Source organism: Hemicordylus capensis, chromosome 7 (genome assembly GCF_027244095.1).
Source record: "Hemicordylus capensis ecotype Gifberg chromosome 7, rHemCap1.1.pri, whole genome shotgun sequence".
NCBI classification, from domain to species: domain Eukaryota; kingdom Metazoa; phylum Chordata; class Lepidosauria; order Squamata; family Cordylidae; genus Hemicordylus; species Hemicordylus capensis.
In genome coordinates, this window is record NC_069663.1 from 12,946,877 (window position 1) to 12,967,010 (window position 20,134).

General features: G+C 46.7%; 1 protein-coding gene across 2 annotated transcripts in view; it reads left to right on the forward strand.

Annotated features, from left to right (window-relative positions):
* The window catches only part of LOC128332706 (digestive cysteine proteinase 2-like), a 51,389-nt gene extending 36,765 nt beyond the window's left edge, over positions 1-14,624 (forward strand). For both annotated transcript variants that reach the window (XM_053267323.1, XM_053267322.1), the window contains 8 exons: positions 1,130-1,302; positions 2,573-2,816; positions 4,205-4,400; positions 5,902-6,095; positions 7,266-7,357; positions 9,191-9,352; positions 12,280-12,469; positions 13,732-14,624. In XM_053267323.1, the coding sequence (XP_053123298.1) occupies positions 1,130-1,302; positions 2,573-2,816; positions 4,205-4,400; positions 5,902-6,095; positions 7,266-7,357; positions 9,191-9,352; positions 12,280-12,469; positions 13,732-13,919 (1,439 nt within the window). In that variant the 3' untranslated portion in view covers positions 13,920-14,624. The remainder of the gene's footprint in view (positions 1-1,129; positions 1,303-2,572; positions 2,817-4,204; positions 4,401-5,901; positions 6,096-7,265; positions 7,358-9,190; positions 9,353-12,279; positions 12,470-13,731) is intronic.
* Positions 14,625-20,134: the final 5,510 nt, after the last annotated feature.

Consider the following 20,134-nt stretch of genomic DNA (forward strand, 5'->3'; position numbering starts at 1 on the left):
GGTAGTGTTGCTAAAAATCACTATTAGCATTCATCCCCTGAGATGGTACTGATGGCCCAAATTTGTGGGTGTGGCTTGTGGACTAAGAGTTCTTTCCCAGCCTTATCTGGAGATGTCAAGGAATCTCCTTCTGCTTACAAAGCAGGTGCTCTACTGCTGAGCTATAACCCTCCCCCAGGAAGCTTTGCTAGATTTCTAGTGAAGATCTAGTGAAGTTTGCTAGATTTCTAGTGAAGTTTGAATGAATGGGTTCATATGGGAACAGGTGGTCTAGATCAAGGCTCCACAACATTGGTCCTTCAGCTGTTGTTAGACTACAGTTCCCACTGTCCCTGTGGCTGGGGTTGTTGGGAATTGTAGTCCAACAATAGCTGGAGGGCCAAAATGGTGGAGGCCCAGTCCTTATTGGCTAACATTCTGACTAAATTTAGTGGAATTTAAAATACATGCCTAACTTGTCCTTTTAATTTCAAGGGACATCCTTGAGTAAATTCAGATATCCAAAAACCTTCGGTTTAAGAGGAAAGTTAAGATGCTTTACATTTTCATTTGCACTCCAAAAAGCATGGGAATTTATTTATTTATTTATTTATTTATTTATTTACATTTTCTATCTTGCTCTTCCTCCAAGGAGCCCAGAGTGGTGTACTACATACTTAAGTTTCTCCTCACAACAACCCTGTGAAGTAGGTTAGGCTAAGAGAGAAGTGACTGGCCCAGAGTCACCCAGCAAGTCTCATGGCTGAATGGGGATTTGAACTTGGGTCTCCCCGGTCCTAGTCCAGCACTCTAACTACTACACACACTTCCGCGCCATTTAAGCTGTACAGGCTTTGTACTTTGGTATATTATGCTGGCTTTAGAAACGAGGCTTCATGTACCCACATTTTGCCTTGTTCTTTCAGCTGGAAATGGGCTGGGGAGGGAAACATCCAGGCAGACATTCAACAGGTACAGCTTCCCCAATCACTTCCTGGAGATACCGTGCCAGTAAAATCGACTCAGGATGTCAGCAGTGCTTTGATCTGTCACGCAGGAGGCCACAAAGCAGTGAGTTTGGAAAACAGCATGTTCTGAGTACACAGATGTCCCATCTCATCCATCCCTGTCTCTCCTTGCCGGTCTGCAGGCCAGGTGGTGACCTTGCAGTTTGGGTATGTGGAGCCACATGGCACCCTGTACAAGATAACTCCAGAAACCACAGAGAAGGAGGTGAACATCAAGAAATGCTTCCAGCTCAATGGCACAAAAGAAGCACACATCAAGCCGCAGGCTGTCTTTCCTGACATGAAACACTACAAGGTAAGCTAGACCAGCTTGACAGCTGGAGAGGAAAGAGTGCAGCCAAGAGGTCAGAATTGGGCTTGGAGTGATGGAGTTGCCAGGTAGCCCTGGGGAAATGGCTGGTTCTGAGTCTCCATTGTTCTGAGGACAAGCAGTTCACATAGAAAAATAAATAATGCATAAATAAAATGGTCTCTTGTCCCCAAAGAGTTCACAGTCCAGAAAGAAACATAAGGCAGATACCAGCCCCAGCCACTAGAGGGATGCTGTGCTGGGGTCAGATGGAGACAGCTTCTCTCCCCGAATGGCGGATTAACAGAGCATTTGCCTACTGCTGCCAAATTTGAGGAGCAGCAAATTTTGCTGCTTCTCACATTTTGCCACGCCTCTATGCAGGCGGCTGCTGCTGCAGCAAGCGGGGATGGGCGAGGAGATATTCCCCTCCCTTTACCTTTCAAAAAAAACATACACCATTGTGTGGTGGCAGCAGCAGTAGCTGCAGGGGGTGGGAGGTGAGAGGAATGTTTTCCCCTTTTCCCTGTAAAGAATGCCACTGCTGGCCTCAGGGCGCGGCGCGGCTGCTGCTCCTGCAGAGAGGGAGAGAGGATGCGTGAGTGACTGCTGATTGTAGTTTTCATCTGTTTCTCTTAAAGTTTGATCAAATGCAAAACTAGCAACAATAAAAACCTGGCCCGGTACAACAGGTGAAATACTTAAAAACAGGACAATATAATTTAATATTATATATTCATTCGATTTCTGCATCGTCTTTCATAAAGCTTATCCCGAGGCGGTTTTTCAAAAGTACAATAAAACTCCACAAAATCACATTGAAATATTAAAATCAGTTAAGACCATCAAAACACCAAAAAGCAACAGCCATAAAATACAAAGACAGAGTGGCTGGAAAGGAGAGATTAGCAACCCCTAAGGGGTCAAAGCCTGAACAAATAGTATGTGTTTTCAGTATAATAGATAAAGAATGTTATTTATTCAAACGCTACTATGAAAATATCAAAAAATAATAAAATAAAATCCCCACAAGTATCCCAAAAGGTTATTTTGTAAACAGGTAGGCAATACTGAGGCAATGGCCGGACTCAGTATAAAGCAGCTTCCTATGTCCTTTGTTCTCACCGGCCACTGCCTGCCTAATTTCAGAGTTGTTGGGATAAACTTTGGGCTGGATGATGCACCCCAATGCTCTGAGCTCCCTAGAGTGGGATAAGTTGTAATAAATAATGCCAGTCCTTGGTTTAAATATATACATTCTGTACTGCCTCCCCAGCCCATCAGGGAGGAATACTTCAAAGGCCAGTACTGTACCGTGTGGCAGAACATCTCCTACGAGGGCAAGAAGAAGAACATTTACACCATGTGGGTAACCAATTCCAGCTGTGGCGTGTCACCTGTGCACTACGAAATGAGAGGTTACAACTCTTTGCTGGGTTCCCACTATGACAAATACGAAATAGATTACAGTGATTTTTCTAACAGCTTTCCTGCATCCATCTTTGACCTGAAGTCTAATGGTGAGTAAGATCTTATTGCCCAGCACTCTTTCTTCGTAGGCTTTGGAGCTGCCCACTCATTTCTACGTAGCAACCCTGCAAGGCAGCAGGAGTGGAACCAGCCGAGTGGCAGCCTGAGTCCAGCCCTGCCTGGTGGCCCCTCCAATGACGTCCTGTGCGCTTGACATCACATGCATGGGACATGGCTGAGCCCCAAGAGAATCTCCTCCCTGCCCACGAGCAAGCACTGCAGCTTCCCCATCCTTTTCAGGCAGAGTTTGCTGCCTGAAAGAATCTATTTCCCTCTCTCTCCCTCCAGAGGGGAAGAGAAAGGGAGAATAGGTGCTTTCAGGCAGCAAGCGCTGCCTGAAATGACAAGGAAGTACTGCTCAGGCTCTTCGGAGCTCAAGGCTATGCCCCCTTTTCATGTGATGTCACGTGCAAAGGATGTGTGACCTCGGGCTCCAAAGAGCCCGAGTGAGCGCTTCCATGTCATTTCAGGCAGTGCTTGCTGCCTGAAAGCACCTATTCCTTTCTCTCCCCCTCTGGAGGGAGAGAGAGGGAAATAGATGCCTTCAGGTAGCAAACGCTGCCTGAAAAGGACAAGGAAGCACTCACTCAGGGCTCTTAGTAGCCTGGGCATGGGTGGGGGGAGTTCGCTCGGGGCAGGGCCTTGGGTGATACAAATACGAATACAGGGAATATTTCTATACTGCTTTCCAACAAAAGTTTCCAAAGCAGTTGACACAGAAATAACGAAAAATGGCTCCTTGTCCCCATTGGGCTCATAATCTAAAAAAAGAAATATAAGGTAGAAACCAGCAACAGCCACTGGAGGGATGCTGTGCTGGGGATGGATAAGGCCAGTTGCTCTCCCCTTGCTAAATAACAAGAATCACCACTTTAAAAATTTGCCTCTTTGCTCTTTTAGCAGGGGATATGAATGAATGCACAGGGTCATATGAGTAAAGGGCATCCTTCAGATAATCCTGGTCCCTTCTCTTCTGGCCTTCACTAAGCCAGGGTGCTTTCCAGATTAACTCTTACCACAGAGTCACTAGAGATCTGCAAAGTGTGCTTCTGTACTTCCTGTGTTGAGACACTGCAGTCCCTGCGCTGACAGCAAGGTGCTGTTCACATTTCCGATGCCTCCTTTCGGATTTTATTGCCATGTTACAGTCTTATAACATTGCATGTGCAGCTCAAATAAATTGCTGTATTTCTCCATTGTGGAGTTTTTGCAAGATTGCTCCCCCTTCTGGTGGCTTTGTGCAATAGCCTTTATTTACGGTTTCAATGCGCTCTGCCCAATGCCGAAGCATTTTACTGCTGTCGAGTGGCTAACTGGAAAGAGCCCAGCTGTCACCGTCTGTGAGCCTCTGTGACATTCTCCTACGCTTCCTCTTTAGAAACAAAAGTGTGTGGCGAATTGCCAGGCGACTCAGCAGAGCACCACATTCTGGCAAACCCCATGGCGGATTTTATCGGGGGACAAGAGGATCGGGCCCACCAGTTTTACCATCATTACAGAAAGCGATTTGGGAAGAACTATGAGAGCGAGATGGAGATGGAGCAGAGGAAGCACACCTTCACTCACAACATGAGGTGTGGGAGTGGCGGAGGGAGACGGCATTGTGATGGGGTTGGTGGCAAGAACTCAGGGGCTTGCTGCGTGCAGAATGGACAGGGACGTCCATGCTGCATGCACGTCTCATGCTCTGACTAGAAAGACTTCCTGCGTAATTCTAGAGGTGATGGTTTCTGGAGCAGAGGGGAAGAGAGGGAAGAGTGGACTCTGGATGTGCTTAGAGGCACAGTCACTTTTAAATATCTCAGCCTGGGCTGAGCCCTGACACTCAGCATACATTCTAGAGCCTGCTTCATTTAGGCCTCCTATGGAGCTGCAGCCACTATGATAGACCGTTAGCTTCCCTGTACCTCTGGTCATGCTTTGGCATCATGTCCCACATTAGCCTTGCTTACATTTGTCTTTCTGCTGATTGTGTTAGAGGTTGTTGATTTTTACCCACAATAGGTAAAACAGCAGAGCACTAAGGAATGAGCACACACTCCAGTGACAGAGTAGGTAGCAGAGGTTGGTTTGGATATTGCAGCTTTTTAGAGAAAACACATGGAGATCCTTGAATGACTAAACACTAAACATTTATTGGTTAAATACACTTAGATAGGAAAGACCTATCTCTAATCTAAAGGACTACATGGTGGATAGGTAAGGAGAGAGACAGAGATGTTTCCATCTGCTCTCTAGGAGGAAAGGAAGGATTGTGACTCAGCACAGGAAGTGCTGCATAGTCAGTTCAGGGGTCATAGAGTAGGGACAGCTAGGGAGACCCTGACTCACTGTCTCTACTCCCAATGCCCCTAGTGGTCATTAGGACAGTTGGTGCAAAAGGTCGATGCACTGGAACTTCATCTCCAACAGATTGAGGGGTGCCTTTTGGGGATACTTTAGTGCAGGGGTTCTCAAATCTATGCTTTTTGGTGCTGGTGCACATCTTCCACAGCCACAATGGCCAAAGGCAACATCTTAAAAACTGCCAGAAATTGGGAGGCTCTTACTTCAGCAGGGGGAGCATTCCAAAACCTTGGGGTCCCAATGGAGAAGGCCCATCCCTGAGAAGCCACCAGGCATGCTGGTGGCATGTGGACCTCCCCAGATGATCTCAATAGTCATTGGGGTTCATAACAAATAAGGCAATTTTTACATTTATATCCTGCTCTTCCTCCAAGGAGCCCAGAGCAGTGTACATGCTTATGTTTATCCTTACAACAACCCTGTGAGTTAGGTTAGGCTGAGAGATATGTGACTGGTCCAGAATCACCTGATGGGTTTGATGGCTGAATGGGGATTTCAGGTTTCTCTGGTCCTAGTCCAATACTCTAACCACTACACCACACTTTGAACTTGCACCCATGAAATGTTACAAGGTATGTCAGCCACCGTGTTTATTACATGTCCCTCCAACCACCTAAAACTCTCCTCCTTGTGACAGTAACCTCAGTTAGAAGGAAGCTGGGATAAGGGCCACAATCCCCAGGTAGCCCCTCACCCATCCCTTCTGCTACAGATTGCCTTCATTTCCAGGTTTGTCCACTCCAAGAACCGGGCCAACCTTCCCTTCAAGCTGGCCCTGAACCACTTGGCTGATCTCACCCAGGATGAGGTGGCGGTGATGAGAGGGAAGCTGAAGAGCACGGCCCCCAACAACGGGCTGCCTTTCCCAGAGGAAATGTACATTGGCCTTATTCTGCCTGAGAGCATGGATTGGCGACTCTATGGTGAGTGAAGTGGGGAAGGGGTGCCCTTTCCCCACATGGGTAAGGTAGGACAGTCCTTTTCCCACATGGTCCACCTGTAGCCAGCTTCGTCCTCTGTGACCAGCTCACCCTTTATCCAAACGTTTTATAAGCAATTAAGGGACAAGCAGACTTGGAGGTTTTTAAGCAGCAGCAAAACACACTATAAACAGGGCTCTCACATAAATAGAAGCAGGGAGCTTACAGAGAATCCATTCCAGACCCTCCTGCAGACTCTTCTTGTCTTTTCTTCTGGGATCTCACACCCGGCACCATCACTTTGTTCTTTTGGATGCCAGATGAAGACTTTGCTGTTCACTCAGGCTTTTAAAAATGGATTTTTAAAAAGTTTTTAAAATATTTTGTATTGTGGTTTATATTGTAATTTGTCCTGTTTTGTCTGTGTGTGTTAGATGTTTTTTACCATTGTGTTATTAAACACAAAGGTAAATAATAAACACCCAGAAACCATTTGTTATGGGACAGCTAACAAAGTTTATTAATTGTAATAAAATTATTGTTATTGTTATTATATTATTATTATTAATTTATTACTACTACTACTACGAATATTTATATACTGCTCTTCAACCAAAGTTCTCAAAGCAGTATACAGAGAAAAATAAATAATACATAAATAAGATGGTCCCCTGTCCCCAAAGGGCTCACAATCTAATTTAGTGTTTAGAAGTCCAGTTTGTGTTTTTGTTGTATTCAGGGGTGTCCTTAGAGAGGGTCTGGGATGCATCGGCCAGTGCGGGCCCCCTTTCCAGCTAATTTTAGTGGCAGCAATAAGAGAGGGGCTCAGACAATTGCCCTGGCCTGGCTGTAGTTGTTACTGAGTAGTGTACGAGGCTAATTGAGGCCAGCCTTTGTGGAGAATCCAGAGGACAAGAACTAGGTCGATGTAGCCTGGCTTGTGTGAACCCAGGTAAAAACTGCTTTTTCAAACAGTTTTCAGACACCTGGAAAAGCTTTCAATCTCACATTGGGATCAATTATGGGAAACTACATTCTAAGATGGGAAGAAGGCTCCTGGTGCAATTTTTACTTCTGGCCAGCCTTTGCATTTTGGGGGCTCCTCTTCAAACTTCTTTTCCAGTGAATTCAGTTAATGCAGGGATCTAAACTATTCCATTTTGTTTCCTGCAGGTGCTGTGACTCCAGTCAAAGACCAGGCAGTGTGTGGCTCGTGCTGGAGCTTTTCAAGCACTGGATCCCTGGAGGGGGCTCTTTTCCTCAAGGTGAAAGCTTGTCTGCCTTTTAGCCAGAACATACCTAATCCCTACTTTGGAAGGGGGTGCTATAATCATTTTGACAGGTTCAAATCATTTTTACATGTTCTGGACAGGATGTGGAAAAACTATCTGAGCAAATTCTCCAATGAGTCAGACCCTTGGTCTACAGATGTGCGAGCTGGCTCAAAATCAAGCCAGCTCAACTTGAAGGCTGACCCTCAGAACGAACCAGGGGGGCAATCCAAGGGCAAGTTGAGCCAAACTCCTGCTTCGTGAGCCAGCTCAACAGCTATACTTGTAAAGGGAAATCCCGCAAGGATTCGCCTTTACAAGTAAAAGGCTAAATGTGGGCAGGGAGGGAAAAGTTTCCACAGTGAGGGAAAAGTTACCATCTCTTTTTTACTTTTAAAAACCAGGCTGCTGTGCAGCAGGGTGATGGCAGTGGAAATGGCAGAGGTGGCAGCAAGGGCTCCTTCCACCCTCCTGCTGGCCTCCCAAATGGCAGCCCGGGCCAGTTTTCAGGCCTCTGTGCATATGAGTGCTTAAAGGGGAATATCTCACAGCAATCATATGTGGTCACCCATCCAAGTGCAAGCCAAGACAGACCCTGCTTAGCAAATCCATGCTCACTACCACAAGACTAGCTCTCTCTCTCTTATCATTTTAGCTGTAAAATGTGCCAACACCTCTTTTTAAAAGGGGGCTCTTCCATCTTTGTGGTGTTTCCCACTTAGTAAAGGTAAAGTTGGGCCCTCAAGTTGGTGTCAACTCCTGGCGCCCACAGAGCCCTGTGGTTTTCTTGGGTAGAATATAGGAGGGGTTTACCATTGACGCCTCCTGCACGGGGCGGAGCCACAATTTGGCGACAGGGTTCAAAGAACCCAGGCCGCCAATGGCGAAAAGCCGCCAAGAGAGCCCTGCCCTGTGTGGCTCGGGCTGCATAGGAGCCCAGAGCAAACTCCCCCCTCCCACGTCGGGGCTGCCTAGAGCCCCGGCGAACACTTCGCCAATTCCTTCAGGCAGCTCCGACTGCCCAATAGAACGTTTCCCCCTTCCTCTCCCTCTCTGGAGGGAGAGAAAGGGGAAAACGTCCTATGAAGCAGCCGACCCTGCCTGAAATGACACTCCGAGAGCACATGACAAAGTCACATGACAAGGGGGCGTGGCCTGGGCTGCCGAGAGCCCGAACGAGCTCTCAGCGCGTCATTTCAGGCAGGGTTGGCTGCCTCATAGGACGTTTTCCCCCTTCTCTTCCTCCAGAGGCGTTGGATGGGGTAGGTGCCTGTGCAGGTTGGCGGGGCGGGGAGGGGAGTGATGAGTCCAGTTCTGCAGCAGATCTGTTTACGTCTATGATCCATTACCTCCTTGTTTCCTAAAACACAACTTTCACCCTCGCTTGCGTTGGCTGCAGGGTTAGATGGGGTGTTTTTCAATAGGCAGGAAGTTTTCCAGACATGGCTTTATGCCTGGGGTAAAGAAATTCATGAGTCAAAGCATGCATGGATAGGAATGAAAAATGTGGGCTTCTTATGCTGTTCCAAGCATATACCGACTGTCAAACTGACCAACTCCCTCCTCCTCTTCTGGTATGTGATTGGTTGGAGAGGAAAAACCAGAGCAGAACCCACAAAGATCACAGGGAGTGCGGAAGGAGCCCACGACTATGTGAACTGTCCATCTAATCTCCCGAATTAAACTGCCTCACATCAGCTGCAAAGTATCTTCGCTCCTTGGATACCCCGAGGCATAAAGCCACGTGTGAATAACTCCCAGGCTAAGTTGGCAAGGGCAGAATGGATGAGTAGTCAAAGTGATGTTCCCTTCTCTCGCTTCTTCTAGACCGGGCAGCTCATCCCACTCTCTCAACAAGTCCTCATAGACTGCTCTTGGGGCTTTGGGAACTATGCCTGTGACGGTGGGGAGGAATTTCAAGCGTTTGAGTGGGTCCTGAAGCACGGCGGCATTGCCACCACTGAGTCCTATGGGCCATACAAAGGCCAGGTGAGTAACAAAAGGGCATCTGTTGGGCCAGAATCCACCCATTTAGGCTCAGCTTGCCTGCCAGCCACTCTTTGTGGATGCCATGAATCCCCTCTCCTTGTATGCACCTAGGCAGAGGGCTTAGGAGAGAAGCAGGTCTTCTGTCATTGGCAATGAGGTATGGAGATGGTAAGAAGCGGTGGGAGCCTCCTCCGAAAGGTTCAGAAAGGATTCCTGCTGTTTCTTACCTTCTCAGAAATGGAGGTAGAAATGAGACCTCTAGGGAGGAGCTCTGCATGGTGCTGGGTATCCTACTCATCAGAGGGATTTGTAGATGCCTCATATTTGGTGCCACCAGATAACTCAGCGTACCACCACCTGTGTGAGGAGCTTAATGTGGACCAAGATTTCTGTCGCAAGGGAGAAAGGAGCCCTTTTCAGACATGGGGTGGCGACAGGAGGATGCTGTACTTCTGTACAGTGTCCTGAGAGTGGGTCTGGATGTCCCGCCCCATCACTGATGGGCCAAGGAGCATCACCCTCTCCACACTCTCCATGCTTACAAGGTTTGTCTGAAGAGGCAAACGCCCTAAGCATAATGGTGGCAGTTTCTGTGATTAGAAGGCCAGGGCATCCCAGGCTTCCGATCACGGAAATGGCTGCCATCATGCTTATGACATTTCTCTCTGCAGACCAATGCCGTAAGTACGGGGAGTGCAGTGGGGTGAGCCTCCTCGATGTGTCAGAACTGCAGCAAGGGCGCTTTCCAGATTAGACCCCGCAACGGGGTCACGTCGCATCTCGGAAGTGTGCTTGCACACTTCCTGCGTCATGACACCACAGTCCTTTCTCAGACAGCAGGGTGCCGTTCACATTTCCAATGCCTTGTTTCAAATTTAATCGCTGCGATATAGAGCTAGGATGTGGTATATCCGATGTAAGAAAGTTGCTGTTTTTCCAGGTTGTTAGTTTCCGTGGGACTGCTCCTCCTGCTGTTTACGTTTCAAATGCCATGTGCCTGAATGGAGGTATTTTGCTGCTGTTGAGCAGCTAGTTTGGAAAGCGCCCAGATTTGCCAGAGTGCTCTTGGAACGCTGTGTGCGACTGCATCACTCCTCTTTGGTTTTGCATGTCTGAAGAGGGCTAAGGCAGGGATGGCTGGCTTACTCTACCCCAGGGCTAGGGCAGGAGCGTTCCCAGACAGCAGGCTTTACTGCAGCTTTACTGCGAATTTGAAGCCTAAGGCTCAGTGAAAAACCCGAATTGTGTGTGAAGTGCTCCTCGATCGCTTGCAGGGACTTCGGGGTAAATTTGGCCGGTATGTGAACGCACCCCCTCCGTTCTGGAGGAGATGTGAGCTAAAACCCCTGTGTGGAAAACACCCAGTGGTAATCTTCTCCGATCCATTTAACAGAATGGGTAGAATAATTCTCTGAAATATGCTCTCCTATTCTAAATAATGTAGGAGAATATTCCTTTCCAAGTCTAGTTCACATGTTGCTGAATGACCACTCCCAGTGCTCCCAGCTGCAGTTTACTGGGGCTGGGGACGATGGGAGTTGTAGATTAGCAATATCTGGAGTACCTCAAGTTGGGAACCCCTGGGCTTGGGTGACCCACCCATTAGCAGAAGCTATACTGGGGGCAGTGCAAGCGAGATGTCTCTTTTCTGTGTGGCTGTGGGTCTCTTCCACCAGCGTGTTTGGTGTCGGCCTGATGTGACAGCTGAGGATGTAGCACGGCGTCTGTGTGTCAAGCTGCATGGTCTGTACCTAGGGTGGCAGAAGACTGAAACTGGGCAGGGAAAGAAGCGCTTCCTTCTGCCTGTGGTGAGGTGGAGATGTCCATGTGGATGGTGTGCATAGTCTATGATGAGCAGGTGGCCCAGCAGCAGTGGGGAGGAGCTCCAAATGAAGGTTTCTTCAGATTGGCAGATCCTTATGTGTGAGGAGTGTGATGCTTAGGGCAGAGTTAGTATTCCCAAATTTACATGTAGGAACAAAATACTGTATATCTAAAGAGCATTTAGGAACACTTAATGGTGGTAACATAGGAAGCTGCCATCTACTGAGTCAGACCATTGGTCTATCTAGCTCAGTATTGTCTTCACAGACTGACTGCGGCTTTTCCAAGGTTGCAGGCAAGACTCTCTCTGCACTATCTTGGAGAAGCCAGGGAGGGAACCTGGAGCCTAGATGCTCTTCCCAGAGCTGGTCCATCCCCTGAGGGGAATATCTTACAGTGCTCACACTTCTAGTCTCCCTTTCAAATGCAACCAGGGCAGACCCTGCTTAGCTAAGGGGACAAGTTATGCTTGCTACCACAAGACCAGCTCTCCTCTCCTGATTGGTGAAATTCTGCATTCGCCTATACCAACCTGCCAGGCCCTTCTGTTCAGCATCTCAGGCCCTGCTCATGGCCCCACCACTAACAGAGATCCAGTTGGTGGGGACTAGAGACAGGGCCTTTTCACTTGTGGCCCCTCGGCTTTGGAACACCCTCCTGGCAGAGTTTCTCCATGCTCCATCCCTCAGGGCTCTTAAAAGACAAAGACATATCTTTTTAGAGAGGCTATTTAATGTTTTATCTGCTGCCTATATTTGTTTTTCTTTTAAGTTTTTTTTAGCTTTTTACTAATAACTTAATTTTTGAAACTTTTAAAATTTGTAATTTTAATATGTGGTTTTAATATGAGTCGACACCGACTTGACGGCACTTAATCAATCAATCAGTTTTAAATGTGGTTTTAGCTTGGTTCTTTTAACTTGTTTAATTTGTTGGGGGGGGTTACGTTATATTGTATCTGTTTTATTAATGTTTGTGAGCTGCCCTGAGCAGTACTGGAGGGGCAGGGTATACATATTTTAAATTTTAAAAGGGTGGGATTTGGGGGTTTTCTTTTAAGCGTGCTGCATTTCTTGTGACCTGCCTGCTCTGTTTTGATTCAGAATGGCTACTGTCATAGCAATGAGTCTTCACTTGTGGCCAAACTCTCTGGTTATGTCAACGTCACCTCGGGAAATATCACGGCCCTGAAGGCTGCCATCTACAAGCATGGCCCCGTGTCTGTCAGCATTGATGCCTCCCACAGAACCTTCTCCTTCTACTCCAGTGGTGTCTACTATGAGCCCAAGTGTGGTGAGTCCCAACACTCTCCCCTTCTTGCCTTGGATCAGCTTGGAAATGGTCCAGGTTCTTCCCAGTTGTGTTTCTCGGGAAATTCATATCCTTTTCTGAGCTAACCCAAAGAGGAAAACTGCTCCTTCCTGTAGGAATATAGGAAGCTGCCTTATACCTTTGGTCCATCCAGCTTAATCTCTCCCAGCCCCACCTGGAGATGCCAGGGACTGAACTTCTGCATACAAGCAGATGTTCTAGCACTGAGCTATGGCTCCATCCCTAAATATCTTACAACAGACAGCACTCACATGTAGTCACCCATCCAACTGAAAACCGGAGCATGCCCTGCTTATTAAAGGGGACAAATCCTGGCTTCCCCCCATCCTTCTCCAATTATCCTGGAATGTTGCAGAGCATCGTGCCAAAAGGAAAGACGTGATGGTTCCTGGAAAGACTGTAGGTGCCACCATGTCTTTCTCCCAGAGCAATTACCTTGATAAGGTAAACCCTTCCAGCTTTTGTAGTGGCCAAATCCATTGCTCATTAAACAGGAGCTTCATTTTGCTGCATTTTGGGGCCAGGACAATATCTGGGCAGGCATTGTGGGGACTGTTTTTATCTTCCCCTCCCTGCAGCAAGTTTGCCACATGAAAAGGCAACTGAGAAGTAGACCATACTTCAGCCTTTTTTTAAAAAAAATGGCATCACCCTTGTGAAACAAAGGCAGGGCTGCACAACTTTGGCCTTCCAGCTGTTTTTGGACTACAACTCCCATAATCACCAGCCACAGTGGCCAATAGTCAGGGATGATGGGAGTCATTGTACAACATCTGCAGGAGGGCTGAAGTTGTGGAGCCCTGATTGAAGGCAACTACAGGTTTCAAGCAGCAGATGCTGGAGGCCTACCTGTCAAAGGACCTTTCCATGCATAAATGTTCCAGCCTGCCACTCCAAGAGTAGATTTATTCAATTTTGCACTGCTTTTGGCACTTGTGAATTGTAAATATGTTAAGAACTGCCCAGGAATGTGTTGGAACAAAGAGAGAGAGAACCTTCTTGTAAATGCAGAGACGGAACTTGGCACCTTCTGCACGCAAGCATGCAGGTGCTCTTCCTAGAGCGGCCCCATCCCCTCAGGGAAGGGAATACTTACAGTGCTCACAACAGTCCCATTCAGATGCAAACCAGGCTTAGCAAAGGTAAGATGAGATACCCTCCAAATTGCTGTGCATTTGTTAAAGTTCCAGCCTGTCAAAGTTTACTTTTTAAATCTCTTTTAGCAAACAAGAGAGGTGAGCTGGACCACGCAGTGCTGGCTGTAGGCTACGGTGTCCTCCAAGGAGAGCTCTACTGGCTTATCAAGAACTCTTGGTCCACCTACTGGGGAAATGATGGCTATATCCTCATGTCCATGAAAGACAACAACTGTGGAGTAGCCAGCGATGCCACCTACCCAATCGTGGTGTGACCGGACTGGACTGTGGCAAGCTCCTCCAAGCAATTTCCAAAGATGATCTAGTTCAATCCCTTTCTCTCAACTGGGATCCCCCATCTCCTAAAGTTCTCCAACCTATTCACTTCCTGGCATCTTAGTCAGAGGAGTGGAAGGGACTTTGAGTCACAACTTCCAGCCTTCTTAGGCAGTGCCCTTGTGGAATAGGAAGAACATTGGGCCACTCCTCCAACATTTTATATGGATCCCAACACTTATGGAGCTTTCTTCAAGCCAAACCCAAATGTTCCAGAGCCCTTCATTGCCCAAGTTCTCATCTTTCTCTCTCCAGTTGTAGGAAGCCCATTTGTAGGAATCGAATCAGCCCCTTTGCAAAATCTCAGTGAAATTGGGTGGGGGCTGTTTGTCTGGAGCAAGGCCTAGGAATTTGGAGTGGCCTCCCAAGAGCCACACACGTTCTCTGACATTCCCAAGAACTAGCCTCCTTCATTCATATGCCAAGCCTTACCTGCTAGACTCTTCCTGCAGATGCTAGTGGGAGGGTGGTTTAAACCGGCTGCTCTCACTAAAGAGATGGGCTCTGAAATGGCGAATACAAGGCAGCCGTACAGAGACGTGCAGGTCAACTTGGACTTTGGCCAAGCAAAGTTACTGATTGTCACTTCTGGAGCAGCTGCTGTAGCTCTCTTCTGCTGAGCCAATTAAAAGGATTCTCTACCATGTCCTCTTTTCTCTCATTACTTAGAGCAGGTGCTTGAACTCCTGGGGGTATTTGGAAACCTCATAGGGGTACACGGGTACACAGAGTCCTCCCACTTCCCTGACTCATGTGCATGCTACTAGAGATATGCACAAACCAGTTCGGCAGTCCTTCGCCAGACCGGTTCGGAGGGCTGGCATGTGGCACCTTTATGGAGCAGGGAGAGTGCCCTACACCCCCCACCTGTGCCATGTTTTCTCCGTAGGCATTGTCACCAAAATTGCTGGCGCGGGGCAGGAGCATACCTCCTTGCCGCCCCGGTCAGCTTTGTACCAGAAATGGCCAGTGTCATGTCATGCATGCACACCATCAACTTCCAGTACGATGCTGACCGGGGCAGCAAGGAGAAATGCTGCCACCCCACACCAGCATTTTTGGCAACCGCGTGGTGGTGGTGGTGATAAGGGCACCTTCCCTGCTTTTGAAAGGTAACTCCCTGCCGCCAAACTGGCCAAATGCCAGACAGTGCACATCCCTACATGCTATACCACTGGATCCCTCTCCAGGAGGGGAGGGGAGGAGTGTCAGGCAGCATCCCTCCCTCCTCTGCTACACATGACTGGCTGGCTAGGTGCTCAGGCTCAGCCTACCTGCCCTTCAGCCTGACTGACAGATATGGCAGTGAAGGAACTGTTGCTAATGTCGATTACTGACTTTAAACTCAGATTCAAATGATTGTGTGAATTAGGACAGTTCTGGTTCAGATGCTAAAGAGTGGTTTTGTAATCAGTTCAGATGCTTTGAACTGGTTTGAATAAATTTAATACAGAATAATACTGGACTCGGGCTTACAATGCAGCTTTATAAAATAAATGCAGTAACAATCTCAGCTGGAATTAAAATAAATAAATAACTAGACACACAAGAAGGGAAGGCAACTCACCAGCACTGACAATGAACCAAAAAAACAGGTGGTGCAAAGCCATTTTTTGTAGAAAAACAAGTCCCTACATAAACATGGAATAAGCTTCAGGAGATGTTCTTTTTCCTGCAAAGTACAAATACTTATCTTTTCCAAATGACTGGTTTAGATAATTTAATAAAGAATAATATTGGACTCTGGCTTGTAACATAGCTTTATGAAATGAATGCAGTAATGATCTCACTTGGAATTTTTTTTTAATGTCTTATTTTTGAAAAAATTTAAAAGATATTTGCAAATGTAATGTGTATAGTAGTATCAAAACCAGGAAACTATCACATTTAGAATGAATGGTAGAATGGCAGAAAATGTAAGAACACCCAAATAGCCCTGCTGGATCAGGCCCAAGGCCTATCTAGTCCATCCTATTTCCCACAGTGGCCCTCCAGATGCCTCTGGGAAGCCCATAAGTAAGAGGTGTGGGCATGCCCATTCTCCTGCTGTTGCTCACTTGCAACTGGCAATTAGAGACATCTTGCCTCTGAGGCTGGAGGTAGCCTATAGACTAGTAGCCATTGATAGACCTGTCCTCCATGAAATTGTCTAAGTTCCTTTTAAAGTCATCCAAGCTGATGGCCATCACCACATGATGTGGCCGAGAACTGCATGGGTTAATTATACACTGTGTGTGGTCCTAAAATTCCCGGCCTTCAGTTTCATGGGATGGCCACTGGTTCCAGTGTTGTAAGAGAGGGAGAACAATTTCACTCTCAATGCATAATTTTATACACCTTTATCATGTTCCCCCCATAGTAGCCTCTTTTCCAAACTAAAAAGCCCTACATGCTGTAGCCTTGGAAGCTGCTCCAAGCCCCTGATCATTTTGGTTGCCTCCTTCTGCATCTTTTCCAGTTCTACATTTTTTCCAGTTCTTAAGCTACGGGGATCAGAACTGCATGCAGTTGTCCCAAATGTGGCCACACCATAGCTTTGTATAAGGGCTTTGTATTAGCATTTTTATTTTCTGCAAATAGAATGCAGAGACACGTTTCCTTGTGGCGGTCTTGTGACAACAGAGGCCACTTCCAGGTCCGCCAGGGCACTTTGCAGATTACACCCTAGAACAGCAGTAAAATGCTTGGGCTTGGCAGGATTCAACAAGGCAATATAGTTCCACGAAAGTTCATCACATTGAGCACCTTGGATTTTGGAGGGAACTGAGACTTATATATGATAATGAATTCTTATTTAGTAATGCTAATTCCAATTAGTGTTGCATTTTAAAATATATAGATACATCTTTATTAGTATGATTTTCATGCATCTGGCATCACTAAATACTCTGCATACAATGGCTGTTTCCATCTTTCTATGTTTGTAAGCTTCCCAGAACCATCTGGTTGGCCACGGTTGAAGACAGGCAGAATGTTGCATCAGATGGACCTTAGTTCTTATCCACCTTGGGCAGTTCTTATGTCTCTTTGAGCCTATTCAGACAGCAATTTCCTTCTCTCCCAGAGTGTGAAATGTCGGTTTCTGGACACACACTTAGATATCTGAACTTGGTTACACTCATCACAGGAAAAGTAGCCATAGGTAAGTATCATAGGCTAAGTAGCCACAGTCCTAGACACTTCGGAGAATGCTGAAGGCTCGAAGGCAAGAGAAAGCTGGCGGAAACTGTAGAGTCCTTGGCAACTTTTCTCCATTGGTTTATGCATATATAATATTTGTTACAAAAGCCAAAATGAAAAGCACTATTATAATATCTGCAAACAGAAGCCAAACTTGCAGAAAATCACAAAAACAACAATAGGGGGCTAACTCCCAAAGCAGAATTGAACAAAAGTGTTGAATTCATACCAGGGTGCAAAGTAGATTTTCCCAGGAGCAGCAGCAACAACTTTGTAAGAAAAGAACAATTCTGGTTTCCTTTTCCCCACTCATTTTTAAAAAATGTACACACACACATATACACTTGCACACTCATGCACGTCCATACAAACAAAACCATCCCAGGTACACATAAATGTACTATATACAGATATGTGTATATATATTTGTGTATTTATATATTAATGCATGCTATATTTAAACTTTAAAAACAGTAATATTAACTAGCTGCTGCCATTTTCTCTCACGAGAGCTGCCACACACAAGATTAGCCACGGGTACGTCTTAGCGAATTTTATATAGATAGATAGATAAGGCAGGAGCCAATAAACATGTTCATGTTTGTTTCTGCAATGTGGGCAAAAACAAAAGAACTAAGTTCACCATATAAACCAATCAGAAAGTGACTAGGCTGTTTGTCTTCTCAGGCAGCCAATCAGAGTGCCCATAAGGTGAGGGCCTTGGGAACCATTTGATGCCTCACATCCAAACCACACAAACCCAGAAAGGTGATGATTTGAAAGAGAGGTAAAGGGGTACAGAATCCTTCACCAAGCACTACTTTCCCACTGTAATGCTCTTCCTAAACTGCTTCCTCTCCCCGTGGGGTTCCAGAGGTCTGTGTGAGGTGAGAAATAAAGACCTGGAACCCCACAGAAAGGAGGAAAGGGAATGCGGAGGTGTGAGAAAAGGCAAAGCACTCTTTCACCTCCCACATCATTTCAATGTTCCTTCACAATGCAGTTCTCACATGTCTGCATGTGGAACTTGGAGTGGATCCCTGAATTTCATTCCACCCCACTATCCAAATTTGGTCCCATTCTGCTACATCCAAGACTGGAGCTGTTCCATGTTCTGCCTCTTTTGGGGAATATGCCAGTGGAGAGTGGACTCAACCCACAGTCCTGCCATGGGATGTGAGGGGTTGAGTATTCATTCCTGACCTCTGCAGGGAATGATTCCTCTTCAGTGGCAGCCTTCAACAGCTTCTTCAGTAACCACCCGCTGGCTTCATCTTGTCCCATCCACCAAAATTCCAGCCGACATGCAACATCTGGATTTCTTGCCCATTCTGGCTCTGTCCCACACTCTGTTTACTGTGGGTGGAGATGCGCTATCCCCTCAGTCTACATACAAGACTGGAACCCCGTCCCTCACCTCACAAGACCATTCGATGGCAATCGTCTCGAGAAACCACCCATCATCCTCTACCATAAAGACACTGCAGTGAGAAACATGACACAACACACAATGTCGTGAGTAACTCAGAAAAGCTTTGCTGGATCAGGCCAAAGATGCATCTAGTCCAGCACTCTGCTTCCAACAGTGGACAGGCAGATGCCTCCAGGAAACTATCCTCTATGATTTTAAAGCTAATGGACATCACCACATCTTGAAAGAGTAAATTCTGCTACAAGATGTATGAAGACGTTTTTGTCTGTCCTGCAACTCTTGTCAGTCACCTGCACTGGTTCCACTCCAGAGGGGGACAGAAAAACTACCCTGCACAGTGCTCAGAATTTCAAGAACAGACACTACCTCCATGGAGAACTGGTGGCACCTTCTTAATCCAGGTACTTGTTCCCAATGCTGACATGTAGAACCAGGGATTTTTCAGTGAAAGAGAGAGGAGAAAGGAATGGATGCTCTGGTGCCCACTTGATCTTTCCAGGGTGTCTGTCGGCCAAACATCACACCTCCTTCAAGGAGTCCTTAAAACAGGAAGTGTCTCCTTTGCACCTTAAAACAGTTTTGGACAGGAAGATTTGGAAAAGGAGTGTGGCCACTTCAGAGGCAAATAACCCTGGGCAGAAATGTTTAGCCCCCCACTGTACACTATGCTCCCACACAGAATTGGGCCCCTGCAGCTGCGATGCTTACTAAAAGGGAACTTCCTGTTCTCAGAATGCTTTTTGTTGATGATGCGTTTAAGAGTCTTGGAATTCCCCCCCCCCCAGTTGTCTTTATTTTTTCTTTTTCATTCAGCTGATTTTTCATTTAATTTATCCCCTCCCCCCTTTATTTTATAGTCGATTTTTTGCTTTTATTTGTTTTTGTTTCTCCTTTTTCATACCAAAAATAGTGCATTCTTCCTGAACTGCTGGGACTGGAGAGAAACTCCAGGGCGCTTTCCAGATTAGACCCTGCAATAGAGTTACAACAAATCTCTGAAGTGTGCTTCCATATACTTCCTGTATTGTGACACTGCAGTCCCTGCTTGGACAGCAAGGTGCTGTTCACATTTCCAATGCCTTGTTTTGAATTCAATCACTGCGATATAGAGCTGGGATGTCGTATATCTGGTGTAAGAAAGTTGCTGTTTTTTTGGGTTGTCAGTTTCTGCAAGACTGCTCCCCCTGCTGTTTACGTTTCAAATGCGACTTGCCTGAATGGAGGCATTTTGCTGCTGTTGAGCAGCTAATCTGGAAAGCGCCCAGGGCAAGGCATAGCCACCCCCTCCCCATGGCCATCCTGCTTAATCACATGACTAACCATCTCGCTGCACGGTTGCTTAAAAAAAAATGGCCACCATAGCACGGGATTGTTTAAGCAATAAGGCACTGCAGTGGCAGAATGTCATGGGTCATAGGATGGAGGACAATGGCTGTTGGGAGGTGATGGCTGCACCTTAGATCTCCAGTACAGTTCCCTGCAGTTAAAGTAACAATAAGGCATTTCCTTTCTCCCCCCCCCCCGAAAGAAAACTGTAATGGA